This window comes from Aplysia californica, unplaced genomic scaffold (genome assembly GCF_000002075.1).
Source record: "Aplysia californica isolate F4 #8 unplaced genomic scaffold, AplCal3.0 scaffold00067, whole genome shotgun sequence".
NCBI lineage: Eukaryota > Metazoa > Mollusca > Gastropoda > Aplysiida > Aplysiidae > Aplysia > Aplysia californica.
The window spans coordinates 1,806,680-1,823,777 of NW_004797337.1; the positions used below are offsets into that span (position 1 = coordinate 1,806,680).

At 40.6% G+C, this 17,098-nt stretch overlaps 1 protein-coding gene across 1 annotated transcript; it reads right to left on the bottom strand.

Moving 5' to 3' along the window:
- Positions 1-657: 657 nt before the first annotated feature.
- On the bottom strand, positions 658-14,901 carry LOC101851481 (myb-like protein AA). The gene is made up of 4 exons (XM_005093672.3): positions 14,781-14,901; positions 6,458-6,574; positions 5,107-5,394; positions 658-3,969 (listed from the first exon to the last, which is right to left on the bottom strand). The coding sequence occupies exons 1-4, from the start codon at positions 14,862-14,864 to the stop codon at positions 3,571-3,573; spliced, it is 888 nt and encodes a 295-aa protein (XP_005093729.1). The 5' UTR covers positions 14,865-14,901; the 3' UTR covers positions 658-3,570.
- Between the last annotated feature and the right edge of the window lie 2,197 nt (positions 14,902-17,098).

The following is a 17,098-nucleotide window of genomic DNA, read 5'->3' on the forward strand; positions in this document are numbered from 1 at the left end:
CACAGACACCTTTTGGCCAAAAAGCTTATGTTCTGAAGAACCATTCCATTCATATTTCTGAACTGCTATTAATAGTTTCATAAAGATTGGCAAAATTAGACCAGTTGTACTTCATTTTTAAATACTTTAACTTTAACTTTAACCCTAACATTTTTGTGAGGAATACTTAACTTAAAGTGGCCCAGGCTTACCCAGACCCCAGCAGCTCAGGGGTAATTATTTGAGTTTGAGTGAGACCCCTGGTCATCATGTTGTGAAAGAGCCAGAAACCAAATTGACCCCAAAACAACATTTAAAAATGAACGAGATAGAATTTTAGTTTTAGTAAGAGTTGTACCGCACTTGCAACACAATAAGCTCATATAAGTGCCTAAGATTAGAGGTGTTACAAGAGTGTTACAACACAAACACAAAAAAGAAGGAGGAGAGATAAAGGACGATATATGTTTGATAGGAAAGAAGGAGCAAACCACACCAGTGCACCCACCAACCACCCATGGAGAAAGATTTATATCACAGCATCCAACCAACAACCCACAAAGGAGGAGAGATAAGGACGATACAATAGGTAAGAAAGGGCAAACCACAAAAGAGCTCCCACCAACCACTCGCAAACGCATATATTTAAAGGAAAGCAAGCAGGGCCTCACACAGAAGTAAAATGATGGGCACACATCCTCTGCTTTTTATTATCAAAAAGAAGACGCCAATGAGACATATATATTAAATGTATATACATGGCTTTACATGAACTCATGGAGGGAAAAACAAAACACATAATAAGTGTATGAACAACATCCACAGTTTAAGTTCCAATTAAACTGTCAGACTACAAGATTGGAGGATCGAGCAGCGATTTTTTTTTTTTAATGGCCTGTCCCACCTTGCTCAACTCACTGCCTTCAGGCACGTTAGCTTTCTGCATCTTCACTTAGATTAAAAAAAAAACATCCGGAGACAAAAGAGGACAAAAGACAGTTTTGCAGCCTTTGTAAGACGTGATGACAAAATGAGTTATTTCTCAGATTTTAGCCTGATAGATGTGCATTTATAAACCAAATTTATAGGCTGAGTTTGAACAATTTAATGGAACGAAATATTAAAACACATGTTAAACTTGAAGACAATGACAAACGTCGAAAATCCATAAATTTGACACCAGTGTCGAATTTTGACGGATATCCGCATTCCTAAATTGCGAGAATTAACTTAATTTGTCAGCACATAGTCATTTAATTCTAGTAAAATTAGCAAAGCTAACAGGATTGCATCTCTTGCAAAAAGAACACAAGACAACACAACAAGAATAGACATGGCTTTGAAATTTTAAAAGAACAAAAAACACTAAGGGAAATTTCATATTCCTGGCATTCTAAAAGTTTCCAGAAAAGTGGCCATCTTAACAATAGAAGAACAGTATAGGACCTGAGTTTTTAAAAATCTAAAATAGATCAAACTTCCCAGCAGCATAGGGACTTCTGTTCATCTCTAGAAGAGGGTATCAACAAAACATACATTTTCACAAAAACAAAAAACACACGAAAGAATAAAATGACAGCTCATGACTCCACTCCAGCAAGGCAAAGAGCTTTTAATAGTAGCCATGAACTGAAAGTGCATTCGAATCATTGGACAATGGCACCTTCCTGAAGTTATTACAAACATCACAGTGAGAACAAGCAAAGACGTTTTGCTTCGAGTAGCTGCACAACTGAAGACTTCTTTTCATTTTACTACAAACTGTAGAAATCTTTTTTGACCCACTAACAAGAGACGGACAAAATGGGGTTTTCTTTACTTTCAAGCTTTCACCCCAAAAAAAATTATCTTTTAATGTAAGTGTTTTTACGACCCCATCGACACAATTTAGATCAATTTGGAAGCAGGCTGCAGACCCTGCCTGTCGAGGCCAACCCGTGCTGAGAGGGATACTTGAGATACTTAGTAAAAACTGTCACCCCACTCAGGAACCGAACTCTTGGTCTTCTGCCTGCGACAGCAAAGCCCCTAACCACTACACCACAGAGGCCGGTAACCTTTGGCTGAAAAGCTGCAAACATGACAAAAATCAAATAATGTTTGGACCAAATTCCTGTTATGTTTCAGACTCTTTAAAAAATGCGTTTTGACCTCCCTCCCAATATATACACTTGCAGTATTCACATATTTACAGGATGTGTGAACATGAAAAATAATGATGGATGGTCAAAGGGCACAAAGCTTCAGTGAAGTGTAATAATTTTTTTCATCGTCCACATTCTCCACATTGCAACATTCACACCTAGAAAGGGAGGAAAAAATTCAGGAAAATGTGTCTGTCCCAAGGAATCAGAACACATTGTTCTGCCAGGGGTAGAACTCATAACCAAATGGTCACCAATCCAGCAATCTAAAATTACTGAACCGTCATTCCAACATTCATAAATTTGGTAAACATAGTTCGGCTTTTCCTTTTTCGCTTTTCTCACGTTTTTTTCTCTCTCTCTCGTTATGAGAATAAACACATTTTCAGAAAAGAACAAATAAAACAAAACAAAAACGTACAAGGCAAAGCCAGAACTCTCGCACAATTTACACCAACATGTGACCCAATTCCAAGAAAACCTCTCACAGTAACTTATTCTCAAATCTGTCAAAACAGTTAAAAGAGGTAATGGAGCGAGCCAGTTCTCATTTCAACACAAGCATTTTTGCTTTATGCAAAGTATTCTTCAATGAAAGATGATAATCAATGCTTTCTTTTTTTTTAACTGCTTCCATTCCAACAATTTCGTAACTCTTTCCGGACATATTGCCGATATATTGGCAAGAGTCTGCACCTAGTGAGGATGTATCGTCAAAGTTTTGTTTCGTATTAACGTGATCCGTGATTAAAAAGGACTTATTATTGCTACTTGAAAACTTGAAAAGGATTTATGAAACAAAAACATCTAGTTTCTCTTTGTCAAAGCATCAGATTGGCAATAAACGAGGGAATTCATTCTTGCAGTCTAGCATCAACAGGGCGACGTAACTGGACTGAGTAGAAATATCATAACTCAAACAAAAATTGGAATATTGCTTTCAAATAAAAAACTGTGCATTCAAAAATGTGAGAATTATATTCCTCACCTGTATGTGATTAGATAGCTATGCTGACTTGCTTTTTAAAAAAAATCAAACTTTAATTTTCTCCTCACCATCACCCATTTTAACCCTTGTAATGCATGCTTATGTTCAAAATTAATCCTTGTTTTATGTCTGAATGTATTTCTCATTCAATTTTGTTCAATTTGATTTATCACAAGTTACCTTTTGAGTGATGGTTATGCTTATATGAAGTTATTTTGTACATCACCTGTATAGGTAAAATCAAAGTCAAAATTTAATTAAGTCTAGATCCAAAAACCTAAAGATATCTGGTACACCTGAAAAGAGTGAAGTATGGAATACCCTCGAAATTTAAAAAAATGTAATTTATATGACTTCAATTTACTGAGAGTCACTCATTCATAAGGGCTGGAAAACAACATTACCCCTCTGACAGGTTATTTGACAGTCATTTCACACACAACAGCGGAGTGGCCGATGTTATTGCGACTGGTACCAGGTACTGTACTGGTCCGTGCTGTACGTCTGATACGACGCCATGTCTCCCGTGCCCATATTCGTCCCCACGTTGGCTCCCATGTTCCAGTTGTACCCGTTGTTGGACCACTGCTGCTGCTGCTGTTGCTGCTGCTGCTGCATCTGCTGTGGCTGTTGTTGCTGCATGTTGTACATCTGAGGGTTCACGTTCATCATGCCTGGCTGTTGCTGTTGCTGCTGCTGCTGCACTTGCCGGTGCACGTCTAGCGTGATGTTCTGTTGCTGCATCAGCCTCTGGCGCTTGTCCTGCAGGTTGTCGTTGCCGCTAGTGTTGTACGAGGCCATCCCTCCGTCGTTGGAGCCACCTTGCTGCTGGCCCCCTAGCCACCCACTTGAGTTCATCTGTGCAGCAGACCAAGAGTAGATATTAAAATCCTGACAATTAATCTTATTTTTACATCTACAGTCCGATACGGATAACTCAAACACACTGGGGATTGACAAATGTGTGCGACACATCAATAGTCCGGGTTAACTGATATAACAAAAAATTAAAGAGATAATATATCGGTCGGGAAATGGCAAATTGTACAAGCTATACGTGAATTCAAGTTTTCCATGTTCATGTTATCTGTGCCCAACTGTATGTATTTTCAGTGTGTGGGAAACTGAAACAATCATTGACCAAATTTCAAACAATGTGTGTCAACCATAAAAGTCTAACCGCACATCAAAATAACTGACAGTCATTGACAAAATGAGCAAAGGATTATCAGATCCTATAAACTTTGTTGACTGAGATTGTGTGAACTACAGTACACTTTTGAGGGTTTTTTTTCCTGAACACTTGAATTAAGTTAAACATAAGTCTCAAGATTAAACTCCAGAATCTTTCAGCAACTATCCAGGAGACCACTCTTAATGCTATGCGAGTTTCAGCACCCCCCCCCCCCCCTCTTTTTCTACTTCTCATTTTTTGTATTTTACTCTTTATGTACATACAAAACATTCCTACTCAGAAGCTGGCATACACTTGAAATGGGTAAAAATTAACAACCACACAGCAAAGAAGACGTATGTTGAAAAGCCGAAAAACTTACTCCTGCACATTTTTACCATTGGGAGACTAAGCTGGGCCAAAACTAAACTTGAACTCATCAACCATAAGTCATGCAAAATATTTTCAGTCAGTCTCTCATAAAGAAATCAGTAGCCAGTTTCGATGGTATTTAAAATCTACAGATGTTGCACACCATAATATATATATATATATATATATATATATATATATATATGCAACATTTTTTATCTCTAGACTAGACCCTCAAAGCCATGACAGACTATCAGTAAAGCAGGCACATGGTGAAATCATCGGGGACACAGATATCTTTGCTCTGTACGAATTTCAGGCTATATCAAGGGAGATAAACATAATTAGACAATCTGGTATAAGTTTTACATGATTTATGCCCCCTACACCGTGCCAAATTGCATCATGTTGAATTCATAATATTATGAGCAATATGAGTGTTGCTTTACCTGATTGTTGTAATTATTGTAACCAGAGTTATAACTGTTCTGATTGTAGTTGGAGCCACCGCGTCCTCTGTAGCCGCCTCTGCCCCGAGGGGAGAAATCATCTCGGCCTTGCCAGCCCGACTGTCTGTTGAATCCTCCCCGTAATGAGCTGCTGTCAAATCGGCTCTTGTTCGCCGAGAAATTTGAGGAATTGTTGCTGGAAAATGAGGGCTGACTCTTGTATGTTACAGGCAGGCTTCTTGCCTTCAAGGAGAGTGACTGTGAGAACAACGACGTGCCTTCGAGGACCTAATAAGATGGAAACAAGCAAAAGTGGAATGCAAATACAAAACAGCACAACTCCAACTTATACGGGGGGGCCCACTACGGCTAGATCAGGCCGATTGCCTGACTAGATCGCCTGAAACAGAAAACACGTTTGTTTTTGAGGTGACTGAGTCAGGCGGTCAGGCTATCAGCCCGATCGGCCAATCCCATCCGTAGTGGGCACCCCGTATTAGAATTCAAGTAAATATATATATATATATATATATATTTCTAATTTTTCATCCTTTAAACATAGATAAAGTGCAAAAGTTAACATAGGTTCCATTCAATTGATGAAACAGTGAATAGTAATTTAAACTGATGTCAGCATTTCTCAAAGCTACAAGTTCATACTTCCAGGCATACTAAAAATCTCATGTTCTGTGACTAAGAAAAAAGAGACACAGCTCAAAGGAATGTTATACTCACTGAGTGGATACACACTCTTACCCTACCACTGGTTTCCTCCTAAAAAGAATCACCAGATTAAAATAAGCACCATGAACAATAGAATCTCTATCAAATGCTTTCTAAGCCTTTCGGGACCTTTATGACTAAACTCCATGCAAAAATTTCAGGTAACAAATGCAGGAACTTATAACATTTGCTCGGCAAAAATACATTCAGTATTACTCCTTCACTGACACGCAAAGTGATTAAAATTGTGACATATATATCGTAGCACAATAAAACTTTAAACTTTCACAAAGAGGCTGACCTTCCATCAATAAGAAAAGATATTATGCTACTAAACAAAAAATAAACACAAAAATAAAAGGAATGCCAAGGAACAGAAATCCTTTTTAAAAGGCGATCTTTAAAAAGCTCTCTTCATAAGTTACAGTAGAACACGCCACCTGTCTAAGACAATCGCCTGTACAGCAATCCACTTCCCAGCACTCTTCCCCTTGCAATTTTATAAAAATATTATCATTACACTGTCCAAGAAGTCCACCTGTTAAGGCAGCTATTTTTCTCCTAGACGATGTGTCGCCGTCTAGGAAGATTTCAGTTATCTTAAAACATGAAAAAACTAAGTTTGTACCTGTGTGGCATACTGAACAGATTCTGCATGTCGAAACACAACATAAGCATGTCCTTTGTGCTTCTTATTGTCTCCTTCTCCTTCAGTTGGAAACACCAGTCTATCAATGGGTCCTGTCTGAAATACAAAAACAAAACAAGAAAAACATGATCATGTGTATAAAAATAAAACACAAATATTTTTGTACAGATCTTGATAACGTGATGCTATTCAAGGAATTCAGGAAACTTATCATTTAGTCATCTCATTACACTACATTTACAATTCAGTTTCATCTCGACCCTGGGTACTTTCAGATATTTGATATTAATTATGATAGAAGTAACAGTTATATTTTTATGCAGCCATCTTTTCCATAGCTGTGACAAAACAGAAACATACAGGACACAAAGAAACTGTAGTTGACACTGAAGTACACAGGGAAGGTGGGGGTTGGGAGATAACAGATTGCACATCCAGCATAATTCTTCAACAACTTGCCTTAAGTGTGAGCAATAAGGATCAACCACTGCCAAGAGTCTTTTTCCTAAGTGGGGTTTTTTTTTCATCAATTCTAGAAACTTACAAGTCAGAGAAGTCTTTCTTCTTAAAGTAAAACAGACAAAAGAAGCAGGAAAAACAAACAAAAAAACCACTATCTTCAATCAAAAATCACACTACTGTCAATCACCTACACACCACCTCATTTTTTTTATTTTTTTTTATAGTAGAGGGTTTTACGGCGCTCGCAATTGCATAAGGTCATATGAGCGCCAAGGGGTGGGTGTTAACAGAGAAGTCTTTACAGGGAATCAGACTTAGACTGCTCACCTCTCTAGCTTCAACAGCACAAGGTCTGCTTCGACTATCAAGGCACCCCAAAATAGCAGGTCACAAGAGAGTGACAAATATACAAAAGAAGTAGAGGAAAATGACAATAGTAAGGATCAGGAAAGAAAAGGCAGTAGTTCCCTGTTGCAGATCAGGCACAATTATGAGCGTGACATGAGTCAGTCCATTTACAATTCTACTATGCTTGAACGAGAAATGTCCCTCTTTGGGAATGACCTAAAGACACTTCAGTCAGAGGCACTGACCCCGGGGGGAACACCACCTCATCAACACAACAACTACAACAGTGCCATCATGCAGGTCATATTTTTGTTTCAGTAACTTAAGTTGGTAAAAGGGTGAAAGGGCATTTGAATATCAAGGCCCCAAGAGCCTGTGTACTTTAATCATGGTTGAGCCCTACTGAAAGTAAAGTATAACCCTCCACATTGCCACACTTCACATAAATTCATACATCATGACGATCACAGCCCATTATTTCTTCTTACTGTGAAAATTAGCTTCAATCCCATGGCAGTAGCACACTAAGCCCTTTGAACCCTGACCTCTTGAGACTATAGTGCCCTCTGCCTGATCGACTCACTCCTTCAGACCTTCAATCATATCATCTTCAGAAATACATTCTATATCCCACTCGAGGATTATAATCATAATCAATGACATCCTGCGTAGCAAACACCATTTTCCATGTGTGTGTTTTGTCCCAGGCGGCCGGTTTCAGGATAGAGTTTCGCTCACAGGTGTACGGTGGCTTGGCATACAGGCAATTTTACGTGCCACCAGTATTACAAAGACTACGTTTCAAATGCTGAGGTACGAAAAAAACCCACCAACGCAGAGGGGCAGTATGAAGATCTACTGACCACAGTGAAGAGACGAAAATTAAAATGGTATGGGCATGTCACAAGATCCACAACAGTGCTATAGCGTTTCTCCATGCTCACGGTGTTGTACCGAAGGAAGTTATATATGCCCTAAGTGCCAGTACCAATGCACTTTTAGGAAGAAGGACCACATTTGGAGGTGCAGGGCAAGTGTGGTCATTCCAAAGACTAAAAAGAGCAGGTACTGTGACTGCAGTGTTTCGGATTACAAAGGGAGATTTGAACTGTCTTCGTGTCACTTCGCACCCAGGAAAGTACTTTTTGTAATCACTTTTTAAACCACCACTGGGATCTGGGTCTCTCATCGAACTTCACAGTGGACTGGCACTTGTTTTGTTGTGAGGTGACCGAGGAGTGGTTTTCTTAGCAGGAGGCGATAGGTGGAGCTGATGTGGAAGGGGACGAGACCCTGATACTTCGTAGGAAATACGATAAGGGCCGTGTGCTCAACCAGGTGAGGTAGTTTGGAGGGGATAGAGTGCACCTCCAAGCGACTGTTTGTCATCCCTCTTACCCGAGACAGGAGGGATAGCGTTACCCTCGTACAGCTCATAAAACAATCCATTCTCACAGGGAGCGTCATATACAGTGGAACTCGGATTCAACGAGGTCGTCGGGCCTGACCTAAAATCTCGTTGAATCCGAGTCTTCGTTATAGCAAACACGAGGTTTTGTGTAGATAATTACAGGCACTGAGCAAGTAATGCGCAAGAGAAGTCACAAGTGGTGCCTGAAAGGCCTGCGTATTTTGAGCTGTGTAAAAAAAAGACCAATTCGTTCAAATACACACGCCTGTGTCATCTCAATTGTTTACCAAAAAGTTGTGTTGCTGTGTAGAGCCTAGCATACAGCAACTTTTGATTCCATAGACCAGCGCACAATTCATTACGTAGAACTACGTTAAGACTAGCTTATTATTGTAATAATGATCAGTTGCCGAGGGGAAAAAAAGACTGTGACGCGTTTGTACATGCGACGTTCAACGCCTGGACTGCTAGAGCCCCCCCGGCACGGCAACCCCGACACACGCTAGAGTAGACACATGCGCGTGCCAACAACACATGTGTTGGTACTTTAAAAGGCCGCTGATTGATCGCATGCAATCGGTTAAGTGAGTAAATGGTTCCCGATGCAGGTGCAATGGATGGTTTCCGGGAATAGATAAAGTTCATTCTGGGAGAAAAATTAACGAAGCCACGTCTGTGGGGGCTGTTCACCCTGGAAGCGACCTCATTGAATCCGGGTTACTTTTATTGATTTTAAAGAAGAAAAAAAACGGGGAATCTGTCTCATCTTGTTGAATCCGAGTTCTCGTTGAATCCGAGTTCCACTGTTTTCTGGCGCTTAGGAGGCATTCGTTCCCTGGAAGAACTCAGCTACACGCACCGGGTGACTAATCACTTAGTGAGTTCTGTGGACCAGGACAATCCATAGATGCACACACAGAACGTTGAGAGACTGTGGAGGGATATTAAGGGGTGGGTGAAGCAGCCAGGTAATCGCTCCCAGTACCTCAAGCAGTACCTTGCGAGGTACCTGTTAGTCACATCCACTTCTGGAAGTCAGCTATTTCACCATTTTTTTGTGGAGGCAGGGAAGCTGTATCCCCCCTGTCTGAAAAGGAGCGTGGAGCTCCTGAACCAGAAGTGCCGCCAAATGACGAATAAGGACAGGTTGTTTTTTTTAGTTGAGGCTTAGTTTTAGGCTTTTTTGTTTTGCTTATGCATGCTTTTGTAGTCATTAAGGAGGTTTCAGGGGGTCCACCCAAGACGAGCGATTACGTAATAACTTTGCAGTAGGGAGGGTTCCATTTGTGACGTTTTTTAATACCCAAATCGTGTTCAGGGCCCCCCAAAAAAAACTAAAAAGCCACAAAATAACACCCCTTATGACACGGGAGTGGCTTTATAAAATTACCAATTATTAATTAATATTATTAGCTAAATCCAGAAAAAATGGTAAAATAATAAAACATGCAGATTTGGAGCACTGTCAACAAACTCACTTTTTATTACTTTTACAGTACAGTACCTTATCTGCACTAACGACCACCTGTATAAAAAATCACTTTTATACATGGTTACTTCCCACTTCCACATTGCATTTTTGCTTAAATAATGACACTGTGTCAGACGGCCATTTTTCTCCTCAACAAAGAGTGGCTATCTAGATCACTGACACTGTCGACACCTACTTTGTTGACAATTTCAACCACTTAACTGATTACTTTTACTTTTTAGGCCTTTATTTAATTTAGATTTTCGGGAGTGACTACCATGAACGTAGTTTGCAAGCTACATTCACTGCGCCCTGAATGTAGTCTTCAGTTTAAGAATGGTCTTTCTCACTTCACCCCCTACCCTTTTCCCTTTAGCTGCTTCTTTTTTTTACTCCCTTCCACCCCTCTTCCTGCCTTGGCCTTCTTCTATTCTCCCTTGCTTCGGTAAATTTTTACTTTCACACCTGCACACAGATGCACTGCTTCAGGGGTCAAACTGCAGTATTGTTTGCTGCAGATCACACATTTATAAGCCACCAAAACTGGCAAATCAATTATTTTCAATAAAATTTTAAACCTACCTATAAAATATCAAATTATGGGTAACCCCCCAAATTTTATTTTACCCAGAGGGCAGGCCCCCCTGAAACCTCCCGATTTGTCCAAAGCGCGCTAATTACTACGCTTTTAGGAATAGCGTTGTGTGCTATAGATCGATAAAGAACAAGCAAATATTTCAAAAACTATTTATTTGTGACGGAAATGACGTTGACATTCGTGTTCAGCCCATCAATATTTAGTAGAAATGGACATCTGGTAGCTAAGTGTGAGATGGGAGGGAAAGAAAATCGAGGGTTGCCAGGTCCACACACGGGAAGAGAATCGAAAGTGGTGTTCTGCGCGCTGAGTGAGCGAGGCCTTGTCGACTGCAGCTGTTTTGCTGTGCTCGCCTTCGCCCTTCGTAAACTCCATTGCATTTGGACCACTGCTGCATTATTTTTCATGGGAGTATTCCTGTGCTGTTTCCTCATTCACTTTGAGCGATCATAGCCTTTCAGTCGTGCCTCTGTGCCAATGGAGGATGTTACAGGGTGCCGTGAACGTAGCTTGCAAACTAGTCATTGCGTTCGATTTTAGAGTAGGCTAGACCTAGTCCCCGGCGAACGCTTGTTAGTACACCTTTTGTCCCGTCTCCCCGTGTCCAAATTCAAAGGTAGATATAACTGAACAATTTGAAATACATGAAGCAACAGCGAGCACCTAGCACACCTCTGTGATCGGCCCAAATATAGATGACGTATTTCCACCATCTATTTTTGTCTTCTTCCGGGGCTTCCTTCGCCAGTTGACTAGATCTCACTGTGGTGGGCCTGCGCCATGGGCTACGTCACAAGGTTTCATCGCCAACTGCTTGGATGTGTGTGCGCGTATGTGTGTGTGAGTGCGCACACTCTTGTGTGTGTGTGTTTGTGTGTGTGTGCCCGCACTTGTGTGTGTGTGTATGTGTGTGTGTTTGTGTGAGTACAACTTTGAGGAAGAGGGCCAGCCGACCATCAACACAAAAGAGTGGAATTTTGAGAGGGGTATACCCTAACCCGGCTCTTTTCGGGAGACGTGGTCCCGGCCTAACTCCATAATATACATGTAAACAATTGGAAACAAAACCGGAAGTTGCCTTTAAAAAAAAGGGGGGGACTCTCCCCAGCTAAATTCACAAAATAATGGTTTGTGGCAGTTTTTAATGCCAAAATTGTTCTTCAAATGGGTTTGGACCTTTTCTATAAGGCGCAGGCGGGCCTTTCGGCTATTCTCACCCAGTGTGCCTTCATCGTGATAGGCCACCCAGTGTAGCGTTCACCGTGAACAAACGTTCCAGCGCTCTTGTGTTGAAAGCATGCTATTTTGTCTGTGGCAGTGAGAGAGAGAGAGAGAGAGAAAGAGAGAGAGAGAGAGAGAGAGAAAGGGGGGGGGAGAGAGAGAGAGAGGGGGAGGGGAGAGAGAGAGAGGAGTAGCGCGAGAGAACTTCCGGGCAAAACAAAATGGCGACCCGCATAGTTCAGCTCGATTCGAAATGTTAAATATAGTTGTGTGGCATCTTTGTAGACGACCAAATTAGTTAACTTTTGTGCTATAACTTATATAACGTCATTTTTTTTTTTTCGTCTATCTGATCATCCACGCCGAGACAGTGAAATTAGGAAAAATAGGTCTTGTTTCACACCGGGTGAGAATAGCTAACGCTGGCAAGTCTCACCTGTGGTGAGAGGTCGATCGTATTTTTATTCTCACCCAGGGAGAGGATACACCACTTCCGGCACTACTTGGATATGGTGGTCCCGACTTTTGTGTAGGCCAAAGATAGTACATAACAAGATGGTCCACTCAGCCAAAAAAGTGTCCGCCGGAAGTCCGCTCTTTGCTTTTACTCTTATCCTGCGTCTGTGCCCAGATGCGTATCTTATCAGCAACCGATTACGTCGGACTCGCCGGGCAGGCCGCCGGGGTCACTCAGTGTGTACTGTTGGTGTACAGCGCGCGCGCCGGGAAACGTGTGTTTTCGCCATGAATACCGCGGGAGTGTGTTAACTGATGATGAAAATAACGCTCTATCCTTCATAGCATTCTATTTATAAAGTGTTACAAACACATGAATAACCCCCTCTCACAAGCTGATAAGACATTACGAGTAGTTAGGCCCATTTGAATAACCTTTCTGGACGCTCTTGTTGTTATGAATGACCTGAGGTTCGAAAAGGGATAATTTAGGTCAATTTCCGAATTTTTTACACTCAAATTGTTCTTTGTACCTGCACAAGGGTATTCAAAACTATTAAACAAGCTCATTTTTTTTATCAGGTAGTATCATTTCATACAAAATCAAGCTCATTTGAAATATTTTGTATAGAAAAATGGAAGTCTTGTTTCCTGACTATCCTTTCGAGCTCCTCATGTCTAAGTGGGTCAATTTCTTCTATAATTTCATTGGACGAACATCTAGAGCTATCAACTTGGCATGTTTTGAATGAGACATATGCCTCGATTACGAACCAACACAGGTGGTTCTAGAAGAAGGCCACAAACGAACACAAACTCAAGCAGACTGACGCACACACACTTGACCTGCGTGAATGGGGATCCGACTCGGGACCCGAATGACACGTAAGAGGATGCGCGCTGCGCGTGCGCTGAGCCAGGAGCTACACTGACTCGGGACCAGAACGCAGACGAGGTGCCGAAATAGGCTTATCGGGCTACATAAACCCGGCTCCCGCAGGATGAGGGTTAAGATGGCGCTGCAGTATGTTTTGAAGCTCTCTTTCTCGTTTTTCCAGAAGAAGAATAGGAATAGCACCTCCTTGCGTGCGCAGATCGACTGCTGTTCATCGGAGTTTAAATTTTTTTTTAAATTTTAATGACCTCTCACCTTTCATTCTAAAGTCAAATTAAACAAAGAAAACAATCACCCCTTCCTTCGGAAAAGGTTTCTTGTCAGCGTAACAATTTTTTAAAAGCGTCCTTCCGAAATTTATTCAAAAACTAATGTTATTAGTTTCACTCACAGAATTCTACATTTAGTGTAGCATTCTGTGGTTTCATTTTGATTTTTTCAACACAAGTAGGGTAACTCTGTTCGCAAAGGGTGCGCATTTGCGAAGAGGGCGCCACCGAATTTTGAGGACACTTTTTTATTTTTAATTGGCTCAAAGAGAGGAGTGGCCCCTCTTGTTATAATGTAGACTCTTTGAGTAGGCCTACTGAAATATCGATACTGATTTAAATAGTCGGTATCAATGTTTTATGTTTTATCGCTGGTAGCCTAGATCTAAATCTAGATTCTAGATCTAGCCTACAAAATGAGCAGTAAAATTTCACTTGTTTTTCACATGGCAAGGAGGGTAGCCCCCCTGACTTAAAAAAAAACAAACATGGGGTGTTTCAGGGGGGCATGCCCCCCTGAATTTGACCACAATTTGATGTTTTGCAATTAGGTTTGAAAGGCTATCATATCTCTCCATATCGGCACACGAATAAAAAAGTAATCGTTTAGACTTAGATCTAGAACCAGAAGTAATCGCCGTTGGGGTCAATAGATTCTAGATTTTCTCTGGGTTATTCCCCTGTTACGAAAGTCAGGACCACCATATCCAAGTAGATTTAGTGCCCCACTTCCTTTTTATAAATTTACCGGTGGTCTTTTCACCCTGGCAACTCACTAGATATCTAGATCTAACTTCGAAGTTATTCAGTCAGTTTTTTTTACTCGACTTCCGTTTTTGTTTCCAATTTTCGTTGTGTATAAATGTCTGTGGAGTTAGGCCGGGACAACTTCTCCCGAAGAGTGCCCCTAACCCTAAACCCTAAGCCTCCTAACCCTAACTCTTGTACTTGTAGTTTGCTCAGTCTCAGTGGATCTTGTCACGGTTGCCTAAGTGCCAGCCCTCTCTCCCCAACACCCGTAACAACCTTTCTCAAACAAGACCAAAAAAATAGCGGGTCAGGTGTGTCCTATTATCGATACAAAGTATGGCCAGTCCTTGGAAACATTACGATCTGTCTACATAACACAGCTGCACGTTACGACTTATATAGACTTTAAAGATATTCTCACCTGGAAAAATAATTCATAAATTATTTCTTCTGTGACTTTTTCGTCAAGATTTCCAACCCACAGCGTTCTACTATCTTCCGTCATCTTGAAATTTATCAACTTCCGGAACACTCTAGGGTAGATGACTACAAAATATTGCTGTTAGAAATGTGGCTATTAGTTGTGTCCCTTATATCTATGCCACTCGGACCAATACAAATACATTGCCAATAACCATGTTATAATATTGTGTTCATATTATGGTATGCATATTCATGGTATGAAGTGAGACTAAGATATCACGTACGTCAGTGTGTTTAAGAATCCCAGAATGATTTCCAAACAGCAACAGGGCAATAGGCAGACTCACTGTGGATGGGCTGAAAGGAGGTCCCAAAACGTCCGTTATAAAAAGAAATGTTGCAGTCATCGAAGCATTCACTCTCATAAAAATGAGGGGGGGGGTGTTCTTTCTTCTTGTTTTTTTTTTTAGAGATCTGTACATGTATATTTTCGAATTTAGATCATAATAACACCAGTTGGGGACCATTAAACCCTAATAATCATTGTTTGTTGTTGGTTAAAATTGTTGCTTTTTTGTTGTTTGTTGTTGGGCTTTTTTCTTTTTCATTCTTTAACTTTTCGAAGGCTCTGCTGAAGACAAAGGACATAAACTCATTTGTTTGTATATAGAGCAAGCTTGTATTTATTTATGTGTTGAATGGACCTAAGCAATGTTCTTTGCCTCATAGACATAGTAAACCCAAGTGAGTCCTATGAGTACCAAACTTTCTTCTGATCAGTCTGAGCAACGTCGTCCCTGAAATCAGCATGACTTGGTCCCTAAAGAGACAATAAATTCGATTAAACTACTCTGTATTGTATCGAAAGAGTACCATAATAAAATGCCAATGCCAATTTGGAAAACGGACAGTCAAACTGGTAGGCAATAGAATACTGATCTTTTGGTCGCAATGCAGAAGCCAGATAGATATACTTTTTCGTGAGATCATAAAAAGTTCTTCTCAAGTGTTATACTAAGTAGGTTAGGTAGACAGTGGATCAGCAGGTGGAAACTTCCGACTGACAGCGCAGCAATTGCTGTGAAAGCGTTTGAGATATAGATCATTAAGGGAGAGGTACGAGAAATCTGAAATACGAACGTAACATTCGCTGGAAAAAGTCACGTTCTCTCTATTCAACTGTAGTCACACATGTCCAAAATGATCACCCATTCATTATCGAGGAGAAATTTTAAAGTGGTCATCTCAGACACTAGGCAGTCCTCTTGGACATTGTCATTGCAACAAAGAAAAACACATCGGCCATTTGTCCCCAAGACAATCCCTACAACTACAAATGTCCATTTCTTATTTCCCCCTTGCTTTTTTCAAAAGGGCCTGACACTGTACAAGAAGTTCATCGGTCTAAGATAAACACTTTTTCCCTGATAAATTGGTGACGGTCTTAAAATTGTACAATTTGGACTCTATAAAAAGATCTTGCGGTGCAGATTCGTCTCCACGGGCAGACATTTAACTTACTTTCAGTTTTCCAATACGGACTGAACATCCCTCTTTTGCACCTCAAATGAACGTAAATTGCGGGGACAATATTCTCTCCGGAATATAATATGCGTCAGTAGGAGCTGCCCAACATTTCTCAAGGTAAGAAAAAAAACTGATTGTCTCTGTCCATATCAGATTTGAACATAGATCTATATGTTTCGAAAAGATGTAACATGTCGCTGAAGGAAAGAAGTTTTCATTTTTCGTCAGTGTGTTCTTCTAAGAAAGAGGACGAAGTCATAATTCCTTTTGTTGATCCTTTTTTTTAAATTCTGTTTCGATTTTTGCTTTTGTTTTAATTAGGTAAAACTAAAAGAAATATCGTAAAATTGAGCGCAAGCAGACGGTTTGTGTTTTTGTCCTTTTTGTTATGTATTGCATCCGTTACTGCTTGTTGTTCGGAAATCTGTTCTAAATTGCTGCAAACACCCATTGAAGCAGGCAGGCTATGACACCTTATAGATCTAATATTGCCGAGGACTATTCGGTTTGAAGCAGGTGCTTGCCGTTTACGGACTGTAAAAAATGTCTCCCACCGTCACGATAGAGACAACACTGGCTGTCTCACATTACGCAAATCAACTATTCAAGTACCTATTGGTATTAGGTAACCTTAAACATTCTAAAATCTGCAGACTCGTACTCTCGATATGAATGCGGGGTGGTTAGATTAAGGATGTGGTTATCATCTTTATGACGTAAATAAGTGGGCTCTGATACGGAAGGCATACTTTAAGGTATCGAATAAGCTTCCGCCCCCCCCCCCCCTCC

Coding starts and splice junctions, on each gene's coding strand:
- LOC101851481 (XM_005093672.3), bottom strand. CDS start 14,864: ATGACGGAAGATAGTAGAACGCTGTGGGTTGGAAATCTTGACGAAAAA. Junction 6,575..14,780: donor TTTATGAATTATTTTTCCAG/GTGAGAATATCT, acceptor TTTGTATTTCAG/ACAGGACCCATTGATAGACT. Junction 5,395..6,457: donor CTGTTCAGTATGCCACACAG/GTACAAACTTAG, acceptor CCATCTTATTAG/GTCCTCGAAGGCACGTCGTT.